The sequence below is a fragment of the Capsicum annuum genome, chromosome 4, assembly GCF_002878395.1.
Source record: "Capsicum annuum cultivar UCD-10X-F1 chromosome 4, UCD10Xv1.1, whole genome shotgun sequence".
NCBI classification, from domain to species: Eukaryota; Viridiplantae; Streptophyta; class Magnoliopsida; order Solanales; family Solanaceae; genus Capsicum; species Capsicum annuum.
Genome location: NC_061114.1, coordinates 206,409,466 through 206,421,730, shown reverse-complemented (window position 1 = coordinate 206,421,730; position 12,265 = coordinate 206,409,466). Strand labels below are relative to the sequence as shown.

At 31.5% G+C, this 12,265-nt stretch overlaps 1 protein-coding gene across 1 annotated transcript; it reads left to right on the top strand.

Annotated features, from left to right (window-relative positions):
- The first annotated feature begins 5,484 nt into the window (after window positions 1-5,484).
- Window positions 5,485-7,253, top strand: LOC107869540. Its single transcript, XM_016716063.2, has 2 exons — window positions 5,485-5,781; window positions 6,635-7,253. Exons 1-2 carry the CDS (start codon window positions 5,578-5,580, stop codon window positions 7,028-7,030), a joined length of 600 nt encoding a protein of 199 aa, XP_016571549.1. The 5' UTR covers window positions 5,485-5,577; the 3' UTR covers window positions 7,031-7,253.
- Window positions 7,254-12,265: the final 5,012 nt, after the last annotated feature.

Below are 12,265 nucleotides of genomic sequence, written 5' to 3'. Positions count from 1 at the left end.
ATTTCAATTTAATTTAAATCATGAACATTCATAAATACACAAATCTTAGATTTTGAAAAAAGATTCTTGAGCTTCATGGGTGAAAGAGACCCATGAATCAACACATGACATACTTTGATTGTGAGTTTCTTGAAGTCCTTGGACTTGAAGAACTTGAATCTCTTAGTTTCTTAAAGAAGGATTTGGATCTTGTTCTTGGGGATTATCTTTGAGAGAAAACCCTAATTTGATGTTCTAGATGGATAAAGAACTTATGAGCCTTGATATAATATTATTAGGTATAGAAAGGGTGGTAAAAGATCAAAAAGCTCTTTTTAAAAATGACTTAAAATAACTGAATGAAATATGCAACGGTGGGTGCGACGATCCGTCGCTGGGTCGACGGTCCATCAGTCCTAACCGTTGTATCTGGGCAGAATAGAGGTTCACTGCCTCTCCTACGACGGCTTGGGCGATGGTCCGTCGCTAGCTCGACAGTCCGTCGGCCTGAGCCGTCACCCTTAGGCAGAATGTGGTCTCACTGCCTCTGCTGCGATGGCTTGGGCGATGTTCCATCGCTAGCTCGATGGTCCGTCGGCCCTCACCGTCGCACCTGGGCGGTTTTGACTGCTTTTTATATTTCGGCCATAACTTTCTACCTCGATACCGGATTTTGACGAAATGGGTATCGATGGAAAGCTTACTCAATTTTCCACTCAACAAAAAGTGAAAAATCTTTACAATACCACATGTATAAAAGTGAATTCATCTTTTAAAGTAAATTTCTAACATTCTTGGGACGATTTCAAGCTAGGTAAAAGTACGGGGTATTACAAATTGGTACACTAATGTATCTTAGAAATACTACAAGACATGACATAGCCTTTTTTGGTCAATTTGTTAGCAAGGTATATATAGTTTTGCTTCTACTAGGAGACATCAGAATGTGATCAAACATATGAGCTTATTTTATTCTAAAGATTGTTGTCCCAATCTTATTGGTTATGCAGATATTGGATACTTATCTGGCCCGTAGAAAGCTCGATCTCAAATAAGCTATATGTTCACATGTGGGGATACTGTCATATTTTGGAGATATACAAAGCAGTCTATCTAACCACTTCATCGAACAATGCTGAGATAATAGCTATTCATGAAGCAAGCCGATAATGAGTATGGTTGAGATCCATGATACATCTCATTCGAGAAAAATATGGTGTGAAATGTGACAATATACCCACAATTTTGATACGGAGATAATGTAGCATGCATAGCACAATTTAAAGGAGGGTTAATAAAAAAAGATAGAACGAAGCACACTTCATCAAAGCTTTTCTACATACATGAGCTCCAAAAGAATGGTAATATTAACGTGCAACAGATTCGTTCAAGTGACAATGTGACTGATTTGTTCACTAAGTCTCCTTCAACTACTACTTTCAAGAAGATGGTGCACAAGATCGGGATGTAAAGGTTCAAGGATGTTCTCATTAGGGTGAGTTAATACGCATTGTACTCTTTTTCTCTTATAAAGTTTTGTCCCACTGGTTTTCCTTATAAGGTTTTTAATGAGGCAGCTTATATGCGTATTGTTAGAGATGTGTACTCTTTTTCCTTCACTACATTTTTTTTCCACTTGATTTTTTCTAGTAAGGTTTTAACGAGGCACATTATCTATCAGTTAGACATTCAAGGGGGTGTTATAAATATATTACTATATATAGTGAATGTCTACTTACCATGTATAGTAAATGTCTATTTATGAAAAAGTTAGAAATCCCAAGATTAGTTTTCTCCTATAAATAAAGGGTTTCCTTCATTGTAATAACACCATCAAGAGATCTCTCAACAAAAATAATAATCACTCTCTATTCTCTATTCTTCTTCTTTGTTTTATATTCCATAACAAGTATATATTTTACGATAATACTCATATTAATTAGAATACAGTCTTAGATCTTAAAAATTTTAATGTTAACAACAAATATATGTCAAAGTGGACAGATAAAAATGAAAATATTATTTTTAATGTAGTAAAAAGTAAAAGGGAACGATTGAAATATTTTCATGGACAGATCTAGGATACATGGCCGTGCTCTAAGGAACTAGTAACTTTATGCAGATCCATAAAAAAAAAAAAAAAAAAAAATTATGCAGATCCTATATTTAAATTCAGAAATTTTATTATATATATAACTATTGTGAACCTAGAAATATATAAAGCATGCGGTCGTGACTTGATCCATAGGAAGAAGGAACCTACTTAAGCTAAGTTGGCCCTTTAATTTGTATTGTGGTTCCATAAGGCTCAGCATGTATAAAGAAATTTATTTTTTTTTAGTTTGATATTTTTTAGAGTTAATAAACTTTAAATTTTGAATTAGCTTTTCTGAACCTACTGCTAATAAAGGATCATTTTCAGGGGCGGAGCCACCTTTGACAAAGGGTGGTCAAATGCACGTCCTTCGCTGAAAAATTATATGGTGAACAGAGGTAAAATATTAGTCATTATGACTGTATATTTAACTTTATACATCCTTGATATAATTGAAAATAAAATTTGCACATTTTTCATCAAATTCTGACTCCGCCACGATCATTTTTATCATTTTCTCAACAATTTCATAACACCCCACCTACCCCTTACACCTCTTCATCTTCTCTATCTCTTAAGTATTAACGTCATGACCTATGTGTCTAAACACAATAACTCTACAGCTAATCTTTTGTCTAGGCTTCCTTTGGAAGGAAACTATGACGTATATCTGCTTTTAATTGTGTGGGTGGAAGATGTATCATTTGGGGTCAATTGGTTTTACTACATTAAAATTGTTTAATTGATTGATCATATAAAAAAAAATGTATTTGATTGGTCTTATTAAATTTTATATACTTTATATATACGTAAAATATATATCAACTATTATGTGCAAGATAAGGTGCAACTATATGTATAAGGGAATTCGATTGGATAAACTCTCTAGCACCTCCTATGGATATATCCGCTAACTAATGTTGTCCTCTATCTATCTTCTATCTGATAGATTGGTATACTTGATAAAATTAAAAGGCTCGATGCTTAATTAGCACATGCAATAGAGTATGTTATGGGATTGATTTTATGGTATTCATCATCATAAAAACAAACAAAACCAAAAAGTGAGCAGTCTCGTATAAATTTACTCTATAAGCTTTCTCTGCATGCATTGGAATATACGCATGATATTCCATGAGCGAATCGAAAATAGTTTCTTATAATTACAAAGCTTCGAAAGAAATTAGGGTAAATTGGTGCACAAAGCATTCTATATTAGCTAAGATCGGAGAATGTCGCACTCCAAGAGGTGTGGTGTAGACAACCTATACCCTAATACAAATATTAATAGTTGCTTCCACAACTCAAACTCGTGACCTATATAATAGATCACACATGTACAATTTTACCATCGCAAAAACTCCCTTTCAAACTCTAAAAGAAATTTAAAGGAAAAAGAAAGTTTGTGAATGGACTAAAGATAAGATCTCGTCAAAATCTTCCTTAAAAAGTTATACATATATCTCATACTGAAGGGATAAATATCTCATGAATGAATATTTTAAAGTTCTTTTCCCCATCCATTGTAAAGCAATTGGCATTAATGGCAGCTTGCTATAAACACCATGATATATTACACAAGCCAGTTGTTAATAGTAGGCCAACAATCAAGCAGAGGAAAGTGACAAGAGAATGTAATTAACTCAAGTCATTGAATTTCTTGTAAATATAAATAGGGGTGTTTTGCTAAGTTTATAATTCGGTCAAATCACCAACAAGGATTGTAGTGGAGTGATAATTACTTCATCTTTAATTAGAAGTTTCGAGTTCAAGTCGTCATGCGTAAGAAGTCACCTTTGTTAGGGGCAGTTTACCTCCTACTGTTGGACTTGTGCAAATACGAATTTAGTTAAGCTTTAATATAGGTACCAAACATCGAATAAGAAAATAAAAAAAAATTCAGTCAAATGGATTTTTAAGCACCATTAAAATTAAATTACGTGTTTAATAAATAACAAATTAAAGGTGTCTATAAGTCAAAAACAACTAAAAATGTAGTTGGTCAACCAAAAATTAAGTATAATTTAGTTATTTTAATTGACGGAAGATTATTAACTTATTAACACTTTTTCTGCCAAACGTATCCTTCTGTTCAAAATAGTTATCATGTTTTACTTTTAAAAAGTAAAATAATTTTAATCACCATTTTAAGATATCTTTTCTCCATATGAATATGAGAAGAATTACAACACATATATCGTACTTTTGGTAAATTTTTTGAATATCTAAATTTTAATTTTAAAAATTAAACTAAGCAACTCTAATTTACCTCTGAAAATTTGCTAAATTGAATCTCCAGACGTATCCATACACTTTAATTACCTCCTCATAACTCACTTGTGGAATTTTATTGGGTATAGTTTATTATGAATTTTAATACTTCTACCCAAACACAAAATTACTTATTTATAAAATCAATTTAACACTTCAAACTTATCAGTTACTCCCTTTGTTTGATTTTACTTATCATGTTTTGACATGACAAACATGATATGACTATTAGAACATACTATCCTTATTAATTGATGTTTAGAATAATATGTGTTGAAAATGATTTGGAAATTAAGCAGATAGAAAAAATTCTTTTGTCTTTTCTTGATATGTCAAAAGTGACAAGTAAATATAGAAATTCAATCATGAAAATAGTCACATATAAAACTAAACGGAAGAGTATTTAATTACAATCAGGTAATTCAAACTGGCTATACATCTATTAGTTATGAAGAGTATATATAGATTGTTTACCAAAAAACAAAAAAAAAGTATATATAGATTATTTTGCTGTATTATTCCTTTTGTGATAATATAAATGACATAAACAAGATTTATATGGTCTAGCCAAGGAGGGGAAGATTAAAGATTTCAATAGTTACATTTAATTTTAAGTGATCATGTATGATGTCAAAAACATAAATAAATTAGTGCATGCATGAGAACAGTGTAGATTTGACCGAAGAGAAGAGAAGAGAAGAGAAAAGTTAGTTAGTACTACTACTTATCATTAAATAGCAATAAAAGATCGGGCTGTTACTTCTTAATCAAAGATTTCGATTTTGAGTTTGGAAAATCCTTGAAAGGAATTAGGAAGTGCTTCTCCATCCCGAATGGACCCTAGACGATGTAAATTCAGATTAATCAACATCTAATATGAATATCGAACACTGAATAAAGACCAAACAAACAAAAAAAAAAAAAAAAGCTTTAAATAGCAGGTAGGAGGTGTATAGTAATTGCAAAGTCCCAACTCCAATTTAAGTCAATTGAATTGAATTGAATTTACTTCTCACTTGAAGAGCACGTCATACAGATGAGAAGAATGGGACCCTTTCTAGTTCCACATTTAAACTTTTGCCCTTTTAGATTCTATTGCAGTTGGTTGCCTCCCCCGCTATATAACCGTCCACATTATTTACACCATTTTATAATTCTCTCTATCTCAATCAGAAGAGTACTTAAAACTTTCTTAGGAGAAACTTTTTTTTTTTTTGTTTGGATAATTTGTCATGGTGTCTTTTCATAAAATAAGTCAAATCCCAGCACAAAGAGATGTTATGGAGGATTTGTCCAAGAAGAGAAAATGGGAAGATGAAGTTTCTAGTGATGAAATAAAGCCACAGAGAGCAAAAAAAGTGACCACTTTGTTTGGGACACAGCTGCATCTTGAGACTCCTTTGCCTTTGGAGTGGCAAAGATGCCTCGATATTAAGGTATACTATGTTGTTTTATAACAATTGTGCCTAAGTCAGTTTGAGCGCATATAAAATTATTAAGAAAAGGTTTTCATACAGTAATAAATGTATGCTTCAAAATCAATTTGGAGTTATAAGTTTAGATCTTAGGTTTAGCATTTTGTTTTTGCTTAATCCGATTATTAGAACTCCTAACTCCCCCACTCACGTGTTAGGTAATTTTATCTGCTAAAATTTTAGCAGATATAAATTAAAAGATTACCTACGAAAAAGAAAAATGCTTTTCATTGAAAATACTTCTTAGAAAAATCAATTGTTTTTATAATTATTTTCATTGAAAATATATTAGGTAGTTGATCGGTATGACTAGATAAGTGAAAAATATGTATGTTAAAAGTAATTGTATACTAGGAGGTGGGGAAGGGAGACAGGGGGGGTGGGTGGTAGAGATGAGGGCATCCGAATGGAGTGAAGACGAAATGTGTTAAGAGGGTCGGAAATACACGGGTAAATGTGGAATGCCAGAACTTGTTTTTATATTTTTACTAATGAAGTCATTTTCATTATTTTAATAATTAAATTTATTTTTCTATAGAAGATATTTATAAAAAAAAAACTTAATCAACATGAGCAACTCGAAACTATAATCTAGATAATTTTTCCCTCCGTGTCACCGAATGCACCCTTACTGACACGTGTAACCACTCGTGTATAGATGGTAAAAGAAATTTGATATGAATATCCGTGGCTTGCTAATTTACTGAAATTCTTCATAAATCTTCGTGTGTTTGTTCCTAAAAAGTCTTTACTTCGTCATTGACTTGATTAATTAAACTGATTATTTATTCTTTTTGCTGATTTGTAAATGCAGTCTGGACAGATTTACTTCTACAACATAAGGACTCAAAAGAGAACATCAACTGATCCAAGACTTAGTGATCCTGAACCACCTACAAATCCAGTGCATATAAGTTTAGACCTTGAACTCAACTTATTACCATGTGGATCACCAGAAAAGATCAACCAAATTGATGACAATTTTGTTAGCAATTCAAATTACTCCACCAAAAAGAAAACTGAATCTAAAGGTTTAATCAATCGTTCACCTTCATGGCTAACATTCGATGTGAATGAACAAGACATGGTCACTGCAGTATGCAAGAAATGTCATATGTTAGTAATGATGTCAAAATCTTCACCAACATGTCCAAATTGCAAATTTGTCAATCCATTAGATAAAGCTCCTACTAGTCTGTTCAAGAATTGATTAATTGAAGAAGTGATGATGTCCAAGTGGGAAATAATTAGGACTTTTGTGGCTAAAGCTTATATACAGTTTTTAAGTTATTGTATGTACATACTAATCCTATGAAAGAAAGCCTGCTAACTGTATGAGTAATTCCCAAGTCTTTGGTATCATGCATGATTTGTAAAAAGAAATTGGCTACTGTTATATTGAAAATTTTGCAGCATCAAGGGTTTTGAAGTAATATTTTTTGCGAGTTTCTTATCTTTCTTTATGTGATCTATAGACAATTATTTATCAAAATAAACCTCAACTAGTATCTAATGGTATGTGTATCTGAACTGTCTTTTTTGTTTAATGGTGCCTAATGGTGCTTCATGCAGGTAGTTAAAGGAATTAATTGAAATTTGTTTTTTTGACATTTAAGCGATAATGGTCAAAGCATATCTAAATTTTCATAACAGACCTCAAAATTTATGAGTCAGACACCATGTGGATTGGATTTTATGGACGAACTAAGCCGTCAGGGTCCTAGCTTTTGTCGATTAAATTCAAACATTTGGTCGTCTGGTCAGTTTTGAGGTGTACTTTTATATAGTTGGTAATAGTTCAAATAGATAATATAAGCACTTGAAACTTTTATGTATGAAACACGTAAAAATTGCCTGACATTATTTTTTTTGTGTGTGGTTTCTCATCTAGTTAACGATAGCCGTATAGAAGAGTAATCTGAATTCACATTGCGTAGGGCTCATTCGATGGAAGTGCTTTATGCCAAAAACTTTTTCATATACTTCCTCCGTTTCAAAATAATTAGCCCTTTTTGATTTGGCACTCCTCTTAAGAAAGTATTTATGAGGGGTTTATTTTATCAAATTAGCCTTATTAATTATGCTTTGAAAATATAAATTTGAGTAAATATACTTTATTTAGTCATTTAATGTTGAGAATAGTATTGAAAGAATATAATAAAATACTCTTGATTTCATCTAATGAACAGTAAATTGAAATAACTATTTTTAGAAAAAGGATCAACTAAAACAAAACGGAGGGAGGGAGTATATCCATAACTCGAAATTAAAACCTCTTACTATTAAAGAAAGACCAACATCATTAGTTGCACCACATCTTTGTAGTTAATTTACTGCATATATTAGTTTCGCCACCTCCTTTAATTAAACCATTAATGCCTCACGTTAAAGCACCTAAAAAAGGAGTCTTAAAGGAATTAAAGGGTGTAAATATCTTTACACCCATCATATCACTCAAATGTAAATTAATTTTAACCCCTCTTTCCTTTTTAATTACTAGTCTAAATTTTTTTTTAATCTTGCTTACTTATTTATTTTCAACAAATCAAGACAAATATATATATTTTTTCAATATTACCCTATAGTATTACCTACACTTCCCAATTTTATTAGAATTGCAACTTTAATAGCGATTTAACAATGGCCATTTAGTAAAATAAATTCTTAATTATGAATTAGTCCATAGAGGACTAGTAAAAGGGAATGAAGCTATTTAATAATGGTATTGATACTTGGCGATCTTTAATAAATGATAAGTGACTAATTAATATTATCAGTGCATGTAATTTAAAATTCTTAGTATATTAAAAAAAATTTAGACTATCATATCATTTAAAGAATATCTCCAAAGACTAATTAGCTCTTCATAAAGTGTGCACCCTTTGAAGCCATATATCAAAAATTGGTATGCAGTAGTAGACATTAAATTACTGAGGTTAATTTTCTCTTCGTACAGCGGTTAGATTATGATATTCATTTTTATTTGCTTATATCAAGCATAGCTTGATTGCCTGGATAATTAATGAACAGTGTGTCTTTTTGGCTCAAAAACAGAAAATAAAGGCAAAAATGAGAGAGAGGCATTCAAGTGTGTGCCCTAATGGTCAATTAAAAGAATTGAGAATCACGATGTCTCGGATATAAATTCCAATAGAGAAAAAAATACCCCTCCGTCCTAAATTTTCTAATTTGATTTCTCATTTTACTTGTCTTTTTTCATTAATCAAGAAGAGACAAAAAAAAACATGTGTTTACCCTTTGCATTAATTACTTTTTCTTTAAATTTTCTTTTTTTTGGTTTCCCATCCGGTACCCGCATTGCTCCCAACAGAGTTTTCTCCATGTCCAAGGTCGAACCCTCGACCTCTGATTAAGGGTGGAGCAACCCCATCCGTTGCACTATAACCCATGTTGATACTTTTTCTTTAAATTAAAATATAAACATCATTTAATAGGGGTATTATGGTAAACTAGTCATGTTATTAATTATTTTTCTTAATCAATGTATCATCTCAATTTGGCACGGATAATTTGGGAACGGAGGGAGTATTAAGTGATTTCATCTCATTTGTCCTAGTCTCTAGATTTGATAAACAGAGTTACCTGGTACTTATTGATGTTGGAAGGTATCTAGAGATAAACAGAGTTACCTGGTACTTATTGATGTTGGAAGGTGACACATATTCCGCGAAATTAGTCGAGATACGTACAAGTTGATGACTATCACAACAATAACATACCCAATGTATTCCCACAAAGTATGATTAGATAAGGATAAAGTGTACGCAGTCTTTACGTACCCATACCTAATGAAGATGAGAGGCTATTTTTGAAAAACCTTCGGCTCAAGCGAACGACCACCAGGGATATAAAAAGAAAATGAAAGAGAGGAGGATGTTTGCTTATGTTGTTTATCAAATCGCTCATGTTGATTCATAATAATGACCACAAAGAAATCAACATTGGAAAATGAAATGGAACCATGTTGCAGCTACTGCATTGAGCTTTTTGATCATGTTATGACTTTAACGCATGAAATCAAAATTATAGCAAATTGTTAAGCAAAGTATGAGGTTGGATATAGAAATGTGTTAGATGTGGTTAATTCTCCTTAGGTTACTATGTTGCTCGGACTCCTCAATAAATGTACATGTCGATCCTTTAAAAATAGTATATTTTAAAGAATTCAACATATATATGACAGTATTTTTAAAGAGTCCGATCGACTTAGCTATATATATATATATACATATCACATATGAACAGCAGTTAATATTTGCTTAGCATGAACTTAGAAGTGCCACCAAACTTACTCAAAAGGCTAAAAATGGATGACTGCAAAAAAAAAAAAAAAATTTTATTTAAATATAATTAATTAAAAAGTATAATGGAAGAATAATTATATATATATATATATATATATTCGTTTTTATTTTCAGTTTGTGTTCAATTTTGGCATCAAGTAGGCGTTCATACTCAACTACTGTGTTAATAGCTTATTAGGTTTGGTAACAATTAGCAAGCTCCCATTGTCAGTATCAAATCTGCGAGGAACAAGAAGTGAATTACTTACGTCGTTTCAATTTACGTGTGTTTACAATATAAGTTAATTCATGGAAAATAAACTTCATCCACAAATAAAAATATGAAGAAACAACAATTTTATTGACAAACGAGGTGGTTATAAATCCGTTCCTTCTTGATTCCTCTTTCGATTTTCTCCTAATTCGAGGGCCGTTAATGGCGTATTTCTCAAACGTAGGATGATCTCTTTATAAATATCCCATGATTTATTGGGACTTTTGAGATCTTCTTGACGTAATTGATTAACAAGAAGAGAGATTTTGATGCTTAGTGATATTGCATGAGTTTATGGAATTATCGATAAATATGTATTTGATTATCAAGAAGAGAAGTTTTGATGTTAGTGATATTCCATGAGTTTATGGAATTATCCATAGATATTTCAGATTTATGAATATCTCATGAATTTGTGGGATATTTGGGATCTTTGAGATGTCTTTTAAAGGGATATTTGCCCTTTATCTAGGCATAATTTTAGCGCTTAGGTAGAGTAGTCACCAAACTATATTTAGGCTAAAGTAGCCCCAAAAACTCTAACAAAAATTGAACTCTTTTTTTAGAGTCTACAAAATTTCAATGTCTACCAATGCCCCTACTTCAAGGTCTGTCGGCGTGTAAACTTGATGAAACTCAAAGACGTGTCGGCGTGCAGACTTGATGAAACTCAAAGACGTGTCTTGAAGTACCCATAGAGCTACCATCTTTACGCCTTGCGGCTACTGATTTGCATATATAATTTATGAGAGAAGAGATGAAGGGCAGATTTGGTTCCACTGGGCGTGCCAATTTGTTTACAATATAATTTAATTCATGCAAAATAAACTTCAACCACAAATAAAAATATGAAGAAACAACAATTTTATTGATAAACGAGGTGGTTACAAATTTGTTCCTCCCTTGATTCTTCTCTCGATTTTCTCCTAATCCGAGGGTCGTTAGTGGCGTATTTCTCAAACATAGAATGATCTCTTTATAAATATCATATGATTTATTGGAACTTTTGAGATCTTCTTGATGTACCCTTAGTGATATTCCATGTGTTTATGGAATTATCTATACATATTTCAGATTTATGAATATTTCGTGGGATATTTAGGATCTTTGAGATGCCTTTAAAGGATATTTGCTCACTTTTATATAGGCGTAATTTAGGATTTAGGTAGAGTAACCACCAAATTATATTTAGGGTAAAGTACTCAAGAACTCTAACAAAAATTAAACTCCTTTTGTAGAGTCCACAAAATTTCAATGTCTACAAAGTGGATTTATTCAATTTCACAAAATTTAAATAAGAAGGAAAGTTTTTTTTTTTTTAATTGTGATTTCGAACATATCAGAACATGTGTGATTATAAAGCTCCTTATTAAGATCAAGATGAGAAGTTTAAATTAGATTATTTCTAGATTCAAAATGTGATTTTTTTTTTCTTACGGACTAAAAATAAAATTGGGTCCACATAAAATGAAATGGAATGACTAGTGGGATGCCGATGTACCCAGGGGAAGAACTAGGGGACACGAAGGGTTCAATATGTCAACCTCCATTTCAAGGGAAATTACGCTATAGATATGATAATAAAATTATATTTTATTGATTTATAATAATGTTAAATATCATTAAATTTTCATGTTATTACTTCTTCATATTTGAATCTCTCAACTACTTCACTAAATGTATTACTCTTCAATTTATTTATCTAATTTAAATTAACACGAAATTTTAATAAGATAAGATTTTTTATTTGAAAGACGGTGATGCGAGCTAGCATACCTTCATAAATTTGTAAATCATTTGGAACGAACACTTGTATGATATTCACATAAATTTGTAAATCATTTGGAACGAACACTTGTATGATATT

Excerpts from the sequence above, each read along its gene's own strand:
- LOC107869540 (XM_016716063.2), top strand. The coding sequence starts at position 5,578 with ATGGTGTCTTTTCATAAAATAAGTCAAATCCCAGCACAAAGAGATGTT. Across the intron at positions 5,782-6,634 it reads AAAGATGCCTCGATATTAAG|TCTGGACAGATTTACTTCTA; the intron begins GTATACTATGTT and ends TTGTAAATGCAG.